Consider the following 14,016-nt stretch of genomic DNA (forward strand, 5'->3'; position numbering starts at 1 on the left):
TGGTGCTCTTCTCCCCTCCCGCTTTGGGACGTGCCGGGAGGGGAAGCCTGGAAGAGTTTAATGCACTACATATCCCAGCAAGCAGAGCGCGGCGTGCGCCGGGGGCACCGTTGTGGTGCCGCGCAAGGCCCAATGGGAGCTGTAGTTCTAGAGGATTGGGATGGGGAGGTGGCCCAGCAGCGCAGAGGCGGAGCTGGCTAAGGCAGGCGGAGGAGGGCGGTAGAGCCATGGTCGGGGCGGGCGGTTGCTGCCTGCTCCTTGCCTCCGCCCTCGGGGAGGGGGAGGCCGGTGCCGGGGCGAGCAGCGGGTGATGGGGAAGAGGCGAGCGCAGCGCTGAGGTCCTGCGGGGCCGGATGAGCGGAGGCTTGGCGTCGCGGCGGTGGCGGGGCTGGAGGAGGGGGCGAAGGAGGCAGTAGGGGCGGCCTCCACTCCGGCTGCCCTGAGGAGAAGGAGCCCCCGACCATGGAAATCGAGAACATCGTGGCCAACACGGTGCTGCTGAAAGCCCGGGAGGGTGAGAGCCGCGGAGGTGGGGGGGGAGCGGCGAGGGGGGAGGAGAAGCGAGAGGTCGAGGCGGGGCGGGCTGGAGACGTACCGGGGGTTAGGAAAAGGGTCTGAGGTGAGGGGGAAAGGGACTGGCGAGGAAAGGGGGAGAGGAAGTGATGGAGGAAGAGAGGGTGGGAAGGGAGGAGAGCCTGCCGGGCAAGGGGCGTCCGGGCGGGGCGCGGAGCCCCTCTGGGGCGGTGGCAGGGTCCGTCCCCGTGGCGCTGGGGCGGGCAGCGAGTCCCGGGCAGTGCCCTGAGGCACCTGCCCCGCTCCTCCCGCGGGGTGGATTTGGAGTTACTGCATTGTTTCTTGTGGAGGAAAAAAAAAAAAACCAATAAAACCTTTCCTCCTTCGCCGTCGGGCTCCCGATTCACATGGTGTTTTTACCGGATGTTTTAAGAAGATCGTTAATCTGGAGTTCTTAGTTTCTTTACAAATATATATGCGTACGGCTATAAGGGATGAGTGACATAAATCTTCTCTGGAAGAACCTTGCACTCCATCTTGCTGAAGTTGCTGCCTGTGAAAAACGTAGCTGTTGAATGCTACCTGTGTTTTGTAATTGAATGTTTTATGTTAACCTGATATTAAACTGTGCTGTATTCCATGAGGTTAATACTTCCAGTTTGATTCCCCAGAACATCTTGACTTGAAGTTTCTCCCCCAACTAACAAACATTTTGGATAGATAATGAAGTTCAGAAAATCACTGTTTAAAAGCGATCCTGAAATAAGATTGTCTTGCTGCTTTTTCATGTCTATAACTGTCCATTAAATGGCCACTTGAAAGCCTCCCCAGATTACCACTGTACTCCTTGCAGAGTTGTTTTTCAACTATGAAATGTGCATATTCTTTTTGGATTGGATCTAACTTTTCTTAATTGTGTTGAGAAGTCCCATTAGTTTAGCTGGAGCTGTTTAAAGTGAGTAAGAACAACAGAATCTGCCCCTGTATGTTTTGCAAGTTCCTCCAACTCTAAATGGGTTTGGCACTTACGCCATATGTGTATCCAGTTAAATTTGCCTTAAGCAGCGAGAGAGGAAAATCAGCTTTTTTTACTTTGAAGTGGGGTTTAAAAACCAGAACAGTGATCACAATTTTGGGCCATTTCCCAACCTTAGCTGAAAAGACCACCTCAAACTAGAGGACATGTTTTGGCTGGTTTCGCTGCCGGTAACATGTCTGTGGTGGTGTTGCCTGTATTTGGAGTTTGCATTAAAGTGATCTGAGAAACGAAGGGAAAGTGGAATCTGGCTCAGAACTTTACTGTGCCCAAACCCTCACCACAAAGAGTGGAGTGGTAATCTGGAAAGGCTTTTAAGTGGCTGCTTAATGCCAGGTTGCCTCTTTAGTTAAGGTTTCACTATGTTTAAAATAAATTATAGTGGTAGAACTGACCAAACAAGATATTTTAATGAACTAAATGAAAGTCTGACAGCAGCTGCTGTGAAGATCAGTTGTACCTGATGTGAAACTTATAAAAGAAATGGTAATAAGCTGTTACTCTTTTGTTCCTGCAATTGGCCTGGGCTCTTTTGTGTAAGTGTGCACAAAGATTTGATTTATGGCTTTGAAACTCTAAAACTCCATTGATAACTGGTAGAAAGTCTTTTACCTTTTCATGTCTGAGTTTCTGGACATGGGGTACTTTTTACATGGCATTTCTCAAAACTCTCCTTGAAAGTGTTTTCTGTCTGTTGCATGCTCTGGCTGGTCTGGGAATGTCTGGTTTATTCCATCTGTCAGGACCATTCCATAAAATCCCTCTCCCAGCTCTATTCTTATGTTCCCAGTAGACTCCAAGGGGATGGAATTTGGAAAGTTAGTATGTGAGGTAGATACTTTACTGAAATATATTCTTTACTAAAAGGGCCTCAACACTGAGACAGAAGAGCTGACTTTCAGTTGGCCTTTTCATTCCCACATTCCTGTTATCTCACTGTGTATGGAGAAGTGGGATAGCATGGAAGAGTTCATGATTACTGTGTCTCATGGAAGAAGGCAAAATCCTAAGGCACCATAAAATAGCAGCTTCACTTATTTTCAAGTATAGCCTGAGTAGCATCAGTAATCCTTTTTCCAATTCCTCAGTATACTGAAGATTGGGTAAGAGAAGGTGTTGATCTGAAAAATATTTCAGTTGTGAAAGCAAGGTAATGTGCTCTTATTTTATAGTTTTCAGGAGCATGTTGAAAGAAATCGATATAGGCTTAATAATGGCTTGCATAGGTCAGTCTCAGTGTAACTTGAGAGTCCTTCATGATGAAGGTGAGAGTAGAAAAAGTCTGTACTCTTGAAAGCATTTTACAATGTCTTTTAACCCTAGAGAGATCACATCTTCATTTTGCAAATGTAAAAACTGAACTGAAGGTATTGTGTACTGGTCCTCATCTGCCATACCTAGCCTTTGCTATGGCAGAGGCTTAATGAGAACACAGAAATGCTTGGTAAATAACACCAAGTCTAAACAAATCGTACCTGAGCACATAACCTAGAACTAACAGTCAAAATTCTGATCCCAGATTTGTACTCATAATTTGCCTCTCATTTTATGTACTTGTACTTTTAGATGTGAATATTGTTGGGGTTTGAACATCATTTGGGTTTTACATTTGTAGGTGTGCAGAGTTACCGCACCTTGAACAGCAAGGTTCATGTCTACTATTGAAATCTGATTTGATATGTAGAAACTAAATTTGAAGTATGTAATTAGAAAGCCAGGAACTAACTAGCGTGCTTAGGCAAAATGCATCTTTTATTGAAACTTTCTTCTCCTACAAAATAAAAACAAAGTGGTAGTGCTATTTCTAACTATCTTCTTGCTTAATAGTCTTACTGTTAATTTGTTTCATTAGAGGTGTGAATCTTCTAATTAAATTTGCATGATGATAACACCAGCTTGTAAGAGTTCACCGGTCTGGTTTTCAGGCAAGATCAAAGCCCAGGTTCATCTAATTCTCAAAACTTTAAGTTTAGTCTTACGCTATTCTCTAAGAGGATTTTCCAAACCTTTTCATAAAATGGATTAGCTTAACAGAAGTCTCTTTCCAATAAAAGCTTGTAATATCTCTGTGAAGAAGGAAACCTGTGAGGATTCCTTATCTTCTTTTAATGCAACTTCATAAATAATCAAATGCCAGTTCTCCGTGCATGTAGGTGTTCATGATTGTTCATAATGTGACTCTTGTATGTATCCACTACTAGAAGATACTGTGATGACACAAAGTACCCCATGGTACTTCATGGATGAGAGATTAAGGAGTCAGGAACTATATTGGGAGTTTTTTTTTTCCTCATCCACTTTTCCAGCTGACCTCCTTGTGCTGTACTAACCAGTCCATGGAGGGATTTGCCTCTGGGGAAAATGGTAGTGCAAAGTGTTCTGGGATTCCTCATCTCAGTTTCCTTGGATAAGTGGCCTTCTGTGCTAATCCAGCTCTTTCCTCCTGTGCATATAGTACTTTTTGAGGGAAACCAGTATGTGAGAAAGGAAAACTTCCTCTTAAGGTGAACTCAATGGAACAAACACAAGTGACTCAGTAGAAAAACAAGACATTATCAAGCAAACTCAAAGTTGATCTTATGAGCACTGAAGTGCAGCAATTGAGATGGAAAAACAGGTAAGTGCTAAGTGATAGTGTTAAGATAGATGGTGTGAAAGCTTGTGACTTCATGATCTCTTTACTCAGATTTTTACTTACAGACAATTTTATGTGTAAAAACAGTATACAGCAATGTGTCTCTAGTTTTGTATAAGAGCAGAGGAATTAACACATTTTCTCTCAGCAGAAATATCTTTGAAGTGAGTATCTCTTGAAAGACATTGAAGAATTTATCAGCGGCGACAAATAATAAATACAAACTTGATTATTTTGCAAAAATCAAAGTTCACAACAGTCTATTGTTATATTCACTTTTCTCTATATTTGTATCTTCTGTTTTTCATAGTTATTTTAATGATTCTCAAGAAATCCAGTAAGTATATGTAATCCCCAGAGTAATTTCAGCATCCCACACATAGTCTATGATGTTTTGAAGGAAAGGAATTAACCACTGTATGTTTTAAACTGGTTAGGAGCCTTTCTTTTTTTTCATTGCCTAAAGTAAGAGTCTCCAAATATTATGTCCACAGGGTAGATCTAGTTCCTTTGAAGTCAATGGCAGTTTACTCCAATTGAGGATCTATGCCAAGAGTGTGTTTTAAACATACCTGGTCTATTTGCATCCACTTTGAAGTTCATTTGTACTGCTCTGGCAGGAGCACTTTGAATGAGAACTGGGTCTGCTGTTAGGCTTATAATATCCTCTATGTCATGATTGATTTAGGCTAAATTAAGATCATGCCTCAAGCAATCTTTCCCCCAAGCTCTTGATTGTATTGGTTCTAGCTTGTGGTTGCAGACAGTTTCTAGCTGAATCCATGAACCATTCTGGGGGTTGTGGGTTGTTGTGGTAGGTTTTTTCCCTATGTCATTGGTTGCTTTGGGGTTGGGGTTTTCTTCCCAAAATTGGTTTTCAGATGGATCAGCAAGCTCCTGCAGATTTGATAATTGTTAGGCGCAGCCCAAGGATGGAGTTAGCAGGAACCTTTCAGTAACAGAAAATGATGACAGTTTGACTTAAGCAAACGCTGGAAGATACTTGTTTCAGAACTGAAGTTATGTGAGCGTAGCACTCTTCACAAAAAAAATAAGTAGTCCACGCAAATTGTGTGCTTTATCTTTCTGGTTTAAAACCAACCGGCATAATTCTTCAAGCAAAATACTTCCTACTTTTGCTTGCAGTATAAGGTAATAATTCAGTATGGTATTAGTGACCATATATAAGCAGTTATCCTGTAATGTATTTGTAATTAGGAAGAAAATTCGAAGAAGATTGCACAGCTCACTGCAGTTTTGCTATCAAATGGAACTGAAATCTTGAATTATTTAAGGAGTGTGGACAAGAAGGAAACCAAGACGCACACATACCCAGAAAGTCCATTCACCAGTAGCAAATAGGAATTTTAGCATAAGTGTGCTGTGAATTTTCACAGTTGCTGTTATTTTTGTCTGTTCTTCCCTTATTTGCCTCCTATGTTCTGTTGTGCTCCCTTATTGCATTGTGCTTTAAATTGCTGTAAACTCATTGTGGCAGGAAACATGTCTTCCTGTCTTTGTACAGAATTATGCACAGTGTCTGCCTTTTTGTCCTTTATTTAATGAACTGTAAGAAGAATGCATGTGGGCATGTTGGAATCTAAATAATTATGTTTACTAAATAAACACAACACTAGAGGTCTACTTATTGATACACACTGGTGCTTTGGTTATTTCAAACGTGGCAATTTGAAGTAGAGGTTTCACAATCTACTCCAAGGAATTTTACTTTTCTGTCTGTTGCAGTCTTGATGTACCATCATGATAAAAAAATCCTTGTTAAGGAGTTGTCTGTAAAATTGGAGTTTTCTTACTGTTGAGTTTTTGGTTTTGTTTTCTCTAGTAAACCCTGTTTATTAAGTTGTTGCAGACGTAGCAAAAGGAATGTATACGCAGATGTTACATTGTTTGACTTCAAGATTAGTTTAACAAATTGTGGCTCAGATTAGTTACATTTACTTGAGTTTATACAAGGCTTTCAGACCTAATTTCCGAAGAAGTGCATAAGCTGTTCAGCATGTATGCACTAGCATTCCGAAATGTGCACATGATTACTGGAAATGTATATAGAACTGATGGGAAGAACCAGTTGTTCAAGTGGTTATAGCTGTGGGAACAATAAAGGATTGTGCATATAAGCAAGCTGCACAAATGTTCACAAATATCTGGGGGTTTAATGCTTACAGGGTTACTATTCTGACAGTGAGCAAGAAGACTCAAATGTTAACCTTGCTTAAGGCCAGCTCTAGGCACCTGAACCCAGGAATGTGAGGAATATTATCTTAAAAATACTATAACAATCTGTAAACTATAGTTATCTCTTATGTATTTATTTATTGAGCTGCTTAGTTTTTTTTTTGCTTCTGTGTTGAGAAATGCCTTGGCTTTTATAATGCTGAAGAGTTTGGTGCCTACCTTGTGCTGAAACCTGAATTTTCAGCTTTCTGGCAAACTTGCTGAGAGCCCACCAGATTATTTGTATCATACTTGCGGGGAAAGAAATCTTTCTCCATATAAAGTAGATGCCACTCTCTTAAATCTAGTTATTCAACTGTGACCTGGCTTGTTTTTCAAAGAACTGAGATGTCAAAAAATCCATCTGACCTGCACAATGAAAAACATTAGAGACCCCTCAAAGAAGTACAGTAAGGGGAAACCAGCAAAATTTGTTACTTAGTGGGCAGTGTATACAAATGTCTTTGTAGCATAAGGCCATAGTTAAACAGGAATGTGTTGATTTTTCAGTGAAAGGTTTTAATCCTTATTGTGAGTGGTTTGAAAAAAAATGTCTCTAATTAGAATAACATAGGAATTCAAGTAAATTTAAAATCTCTTAGGAAACTTGCCTGTGACTTTTTCTGCTGTGGGAAAGATGTATTGTATGTACCCAGATTATTCTCATGCATCTCTGTGTAGATGATGTGGAGCTTCCACATCAATTCTTCTGTGTTTTTCACTGAATCAATTGATTTATACAGTTACAGGCACATGGCAGGACATTGTCTTGTTGCAGTTTTAGGCTTTCAGAGTTTATCTGGGTGTGGTCTGGTGTGACTTTCTCAGTTGGTATCTGACAATCTGGTTTGTGGAATCAGTTTTGCAAGAATGATGTTGTAGCAATCATGCAGCCCTAGTGCTTCATAGCTGCATGCTTCTCAAGCACAGAGGTGTGTTCCTTGCCCTTTACAGGCAAGAAAGCTGGAGCGTGGAAGTCCCTAAACAACTCAATGGCATGATTTCAATGTCAGTGTAGCAGCCACTGAATCTCACCACGTACAGACTGTGTACATTTCTTAGCCAGAAAGTACAATACTTCTCCCTATTGTCATTCTGTAGGACAGTCCAAATTTTCTATCTCAAGGAAGACTGACTGCTAATGTTCAGTGAACACTGTGCTCAGTGAGAGTCATGCTACAAATCCTGCCTGTAAAGAAGACCACTGTGGCTGTGGAATTCCCATCTGGTGACTCAAAAGTATTTGTCTAAATCTGTTTCTCCACCGGATTGCTTTGTTTTGACACAGCAGTTTCTTTTTGTGCAACTAATTGTGTTTTTACTCATAAAAAAACCAATCACTTTGACTTATGTAAGTTTTTCAAATATTTCTCTGGAGTTTAAAAAGAAAAAAAAGTTGAAAAATGAAAACATCTAAACGTCTTGTCCATACCATATTCCAATACAATGACTAACTCAAATGAGTATGTATCTTTTTAAGAAGCAAAAACATGTAAAGAGGCAAATGCTGAAATTCTAATTCTAAGAAGTAATTTGGGGAGCAGAAAAAGGTAAGGTTCTCATGTACCTGAAAATGTAATTGCAGTGTTTCCTCACTGTAATGGTGTATTGCTGCATCCACCCTTCCCTTTGTAAAAAGATGACTGGCTTCAAGTTGGACACTGTTCTAGGCAGCAATTACATCTGAAAGAGGCAAAAGTGGTAATTCATCTTAACCAGGTAGGTCAACCATAAAGCAGATTAATCTAATGGCTTTGTTGCTACTCTGTTGCAAAGTAAGCTGTTGGTCTTTCTGGAAGAATTTTATCTGAAGTATTTTAGAATGGGATCCAGAATAGAAGCTCTGAAATCAATATTAAGACACTTATAAACCACAACTATTATAATTCGATTTGATACTTCTTTTAAACTGCCTCAGAAATGGGAAGGGATTTTGCAATTAGGGAATAATATGACAAGCAAATTGTTCTCCTCCCACAACTTTTACCAGAAATGGATGATTTATCTGTAAATGATGTAGGTCATGCATTCTCTTTATGTTACTAGGACATGCAGACTCACTCTGGGCTTGCTGTAAATACAAGAACAGTCAGTTCAGGGAAAAGAGAAAGCATGTTGATTTAGTTGATACTCCTATCACTTGATTCTTGTGTATATTAATAAATTATGTGTAGTCTTGATTGACTTCTATAGGATGGTGAATTCAGTTACATTCTAGCATGTGGTGTCTTTGTGACGATCACATCCTAAATAACTGGCTAAATATATGGGGCAAAATACAGCAGAGTTTCTTGTATTGGACTTGGTGTATAATGCACCAGTGAGTCTCTTTTTGGATCGTATTTATTGTTCGGTTTGTTTACTGTCTGGTTTTGTTTTATTCCCTTTGTGCTTCAGAAGATGATATACTTGCTGTATATCACAGTGTAGTTTTGCTTTTGCTGAACAGCATTGTGGTGTGAGTTTGGGTCAGTTTATCATTCTTGGTCAGTACTGATTGTACTGTGTCATGCACAAATGAGTCTTTCTGAGCAGTTTCTAACAGGAAAAATCCCGCCACTTCTGCAGACCTTCCAGCTTAGTGTCTTTTTCAATTGCATGGTTAAAAATTATGGGTATGCTTCTGTCCATGGTTTTCCATGATTGCATAATCTATATCCAGTCCTTTTCTATTCCATGAATGTGTACAGGCTTGCTATGTTAGTATTGCTTGATTTTTATTTCTGTCCAGTTCTCCTAGAAGTGTGTGTGGTTTGGTTTTCTGCAAGCATACATTCAACTTCTTCGTAACATAAAAAATGTTTTGCTGCAATAGTTGGAGTTTGTTTTAATGATGCTGGGTAGTTCCAGCTTCATGATTAGTGCTGCTGCTGCGTGAAGTGTGTGGGGGGGAAGCAGATTTCAAATACTTGCATTCTGAACCATTTTGGAAGGTCAATGACTTAAGCTTCATTAGGAAATACAGTGCAGAAGAGGAGTTTTTTAGAAAGTAGGTATCAGTTCAAAAAAATCCCTGCAAGCCAACTTTTTAAGGGTTTATATTCCTTATTTGTTTATTTTTCTAGTGATATTAGAGTTCAGAATGTTTTGTTGCAGCAGTACAGTGAGACCTCCATGGTCCTGTAATGGTGATCATGTAAATTTGGTCTGAGCTAGGATACACTAAGCTGAAACTGCTCTGGCTGCAATTGCGGAACTTTCCAAAAACCTGTATGTTTGAGTGAAGAGGGTTTGTAAAACATATTTTATTATTATGAAGGTGTTTAGTTCCTTTTTCCCTAACGATTTAATACTGAAAGACTTGAGTACTGTTTGCTGCTTAGTTTCTATTCGGGTTACATGGGGTAACTCCCTTCCTTTCTCTCCCATTGTGGTTAACGGTACGTACTGCTTTGGTGCACTTAGAAAGTTTCTGTGAAGTTTTGCTACTGTTCTTTCATGTGGAAATGCATCTGGGTGTATCATTTAGTAAAATCTTCTACAGTATTTTGCAGCACAGAAATCACTTTTCTGCTGAAATCTTTTGCAATTACACATATTCATCTGTTATTGTATCTGTCACTGCCTTTTTGATAAGTACTCCTATCTTCTGTAAATGGAATTGGCTGCTTCTGATCAAAGTTATGTGCTAAAATTCCAATTGAATAGAAAATGGAGCACACATACAGTTTTTGAGAAACAATGGGGGAGATACTGTAGTAGCTTTTTAAAAATCAGTTTAATACTAGTGCTGTGAAACCTGAAGCATTGAAAATATTGGAGTTCTACAACAGCTCAGTTATCCCTGATGTCCTGTATCCACCTATGGTCTACAGTAGATGCTGTCTATTTGAGCGATGCCCACTCATTTATTAGTGGGGTCTACTCTTATTACTACTACTGTCCTTAAGAAAAAAGAAAGAGAATATTTATGTACCACCTGATTATTCGAAAATGTGTTTGTTCTATGTATTTTGTTACTCAACCTTAATGTGTTCCGTTCTTCACCGTAGTTGAGAGAGAATTCTCAATATTTTTTTGTTTCTATCTTTGATGTTTCTGTTTGTAATTTGCAGAACACCTACATATTTGCCTTGTCTCAGAACACAGAAAAGGTGTTCTGTATGCTTAGCCAAAATGTGAAACATTTGTCTTGCAAAAGACTTTCTGCGCTTTTTTAGTGTTTCATATATATACTGTCTCAAGTTTGTTAGTGGTGTGGGTATCCTTATGGCTGGATTTCTTTTGGGCATGAAAAGCAGATCTGTGCAGAAGTGTCCTGATTTTATGCTGTTAATTAATGTTATATTTAATTTTACTCTGATATAGCACTGTGTTTTACATTACTCTGTATTTTTTCCTAGGCAAACGGAGTGGGCGCAGTAAAAAATGGAAAGAGATGCTGAAGTTGCCACCTGTTAGTCACTGTGAAGGTATTAGATGCTCAATTGGTAGGTGTCCTGCAGAATGACCTGTCTGATTTCCTTGAGAAGGAAGGATAAGAGTTGGGTGATGTTAACTGAAAGGATTCTGTCTTGCTTCTGAATGCTCATTAGCATTTACCACTTTTAATGTGATGGAGAATTTATGAGGAGATAAAAGCTGTTTCACAGCTCCTTGTTTGTTAAAGGAAACTGCTCCTAAAGGATAAATTTACAAAGCTATGAATTTCAAAAAGGAATCATGTTGTAATTTCAATGACATGGTCACATAGTTCCCTTTTCTTCTTAGTGTCTTGTAATAATTATTTAACATTTTATATTACTATCTTGTATTCTTTCTTTCCAAACAATCTTGTTTGCTTTGGAATTGCTATTTCACAATATTGTTGTTTTCCACCCCCCAGCCTGGATTGAATTAAATTTAACCATGTCATTCAATGTGTTTTTAATAAATGTGATAGTCTGTAATACACAAATACGGCTGGAAGTGTTTCACTATTCTTTGGGATCATTACATGTTTTAGATATCTTTGCTAAATGCGTTAATGTAAACTTCAGGTTTTAGTGATGTTTTTCTGACCTAGTCTCAAAGGGGAGTAAAGGACCATGCTGTGACAAAGATAAAAAGAAATAAAGGTATTTACTTATTATTTCTTCCTCAGAAAGAGACTATAACCAGCTTTGTGACAAACAGCCAATAGGAAGACTTCTCTTCAGACAGTTCTGTGATTCCAGACCAGATCTAAAAAGATGCATTGAATTTCTGGATGCAGTGGTAAGCAGTGAGCAATTGGAGGTGGATATCAGTAAGCAATAGCTTATACATTTTCTTTTGTGTGTTTTATGCTGGTTTTGGCTGGATAGAGTTTAATTTTTCTACACTGAAGGTCATGTCGTGCTATGTTTTGGGTTTTGGACCAAAGTGGCATTGATAACAGGGATGGTTAAGTTATTGCTGAACAGTGATTACACAGCATCAAGGCCTTTTGAACTCATTACACCACCCCATCAGCAAGTAGACTGGGGGTGCACAGGGAGTTGGGAGGGCACACAGCTGGGACAGCTGACCCCAGTGACCCAAGGGATATGCCATACCTTATGGTGTCCTGCTCAGCATATAAAACTGGGGGGAGGAGAGAGAAAAGGAGGAGATTAAACTGTTGCCTTTCCCAAATAGCCATTATGCATGATGATGAAGCCCTGCTCCCCTGGAAATGGCTGAACATCTTCTAGCCGATGGGAAGAAGCTTCTTGGTACAGTCAGAGCTACAAAATTGGCTATGATGGAAATGAGAGAGAGAATTTGAGAGACATGCTGCTTGACTTCTTGAGCCTAAAAGGATGTGCATACAAGGAATATTACATGAAATGCTTGAAAATGCTTTAAACGTAGACTTGAAAATGTTGCAACTTGCATGGAAGCCTTAGGCTAGACAGAGTGTGCTAATTAAAAAAAATACAATGGAGATGAAAATTTAGAGAACCATCTATGGAAGAAGAGAAACCAGATTTTAGAGACCAAGGGGAAAGGAAGTGTTTTGTCTTGATACATTTGCATCTTGACATCTAGTGCTAAAAAATGAGGGGAGGAAGGAAATGTGCCCACAGCCATGTTTTGTAAAAAGTCTTCAGACAAAACACTCATGGGTTTCCCCCCCTTTCTCATGGGGAGGGGGAAAGTAATGAGAAAATAAGGCAAGCACATGGCAGTCCTTATGAGAAGAGAATAATAGCTCAGACTTTTTATTCTTTGTCCTTCATAGTTAATCCAAGCACAGTAAAATACAGTCTTAAACTGAGCTTGCTGCCAAAAGAATAGTTTTTCTCATCCTCCCTCCCTTTTCATTCTTATATTCAGGGAATAAATGAGCAACAAAGGTAGAAGTAGGGTAGTGCTGCTGCCTACATGTGTCCCAAAATACAGTATCAGAATGCAAAATGGCTCTGAAAGGTGCAGGGTGTAAAGAAGTACATGGGATTCTTGCTGTGCCCCCCACTTCATAGTTTCCTTCCCCTTATGGGACTATAAACTGAGGCACTTGATCAGTTAAAGGGAACTTTTGTGTCAGATAAGTAGAACTGCCTTATAATTGTCAATGTAGTATTAGGACTCTTAGGAGCTGTTCTAGCACCAAATTCTAGAGGCTGATTTGACAACAGACATAGAATAGATTGAATGGAAATCCAGAACAGTGAAGCTAAATATCCTGAAGTGAATGTAAGCCAGAGTCTTTAATGAGCATTGCACAATGGAGAGACCTCTGACAACTGTGGATGTACCCTTAATGGATACAACTTCTGTACACATTTCTAATCCTTAGAAGCTTAGACAGGGAGTAGCAGAATCTTTGGCAGCATGAAGAAGAATCTTAGGCATGACTATAAGGCAGGTATGTCTTTGCTTTACAGATGTCATTTTTTCAGGTGAAACTCTCTCTAAGACGTAACTGTGTTTGACATTAACTGAAGATTTTGAAATATGCGACCTATGGTGTTATGTGGATTGCAGTGCTTCTGTGAATTGGAGACTGGCAGAGTTCAGCTAATCTGATGCAAGAGATGATTTCACAATTTACCACTTTCTTTTTTTTTCTTTAACTTCCATTTGAAAAGTCATGGTGAAGAAGTATGCTTGGGAATCAAGTCTCTTGAAGAAGAGCAAGAGCTCTTAAAAGCTAAAATAATCTCTAATTTGTGACTCTCATGATTGGAAAGGTAGCAGGCTGTCTTGATCAAGGAAGTGAGATAAAATACCTACTATCTCTTACAGATGGTTCCTGATCTCTTTTTCTGGACTGGACTTCAGCAGTCTTGTTCAAGCTCTTTTTTGTTTGTGAGGCAGTGATGTCAACGGAAAGGCAAAGTTTGTTGTGTTAGCCCAGCTAGTAAAGCTAATACTGGTTGCTGTTTGATAGTGCTCTTTTCTAATGTTTCCCCAGATTCTGTGTTACCTATAAATGCTGTAACTACTGATGTCTGTTTCTTTATTATTTCATGAAATTACTATTAGTAAGTAGTCCTTGGAGTTTTTTGATACTAGTAAATGTTTGATGGTTTGTTGCTTTGGGGTCTTTTTCAGGAGTTTTTCAGTAGTTCTGAGGCTTTATTAAGCTCTAAAAAACACATGGTATTCCACAAGGTGGTTTTTTCCTACATCACAGTACCATATATTACTA

The 14,016-nt window shown here is 39.4% G+C and overlaps 1 protein-coding gene across 3 annotated transcripts in view; it reads left to right on the top strand.

Annotated features, from left to right (window-relative positions):
* Positions 1-207: 207 nt before the first annotated feature.
* Positions 208-14,016, top strand: part of GRK4 (G protein-coupled receptor kinase 4) — a 34,952-nt gene continuing 21,143 nt past the window's right edge. The window contains exons 1-3 of one of the 3 annotated variants that reach the window (XR_008974575.1): positions 208-514; positions 10,763-10,849; positions 11,503-11,615. Coding sequence is in view for 2 of the 3 variants with exons in the window: in XM_057426579.1 (XP_057282562.1) it covers positions 463-514; positions 10,763-10,849; positions 11,503-11,615 (252 nt within the window). In the remaining variant the exon portion in view is untranslated. The remainder of the gene's footprint in view (positions 515-10,762; positions 10,850-11,502; positions 11,616-14,016) is intronic. The other 2 variants (XM_057426579.1, XM_057426580.1) reach the window with 2 other exon arrangements.

Source organism: Pezoporus wallicus, unplaced genomic scaffold (assembly GCF_028554395.1).
Source record: "Pezoporus wallicus isolate ANWC-B61680 ecotype Strahan unplaced genomic scaffold, APGP_CSIRO_Pwel_v1 scaffold_13239, whole genome shotgun sequence".
Taxonomy (NCBI): domain Eukaryota; kingdom Metazoa; phylum Chordata; class Aves; order Psittaciformes; family Psittacidae; genus Pezoporus; species Pezoporus wallicus.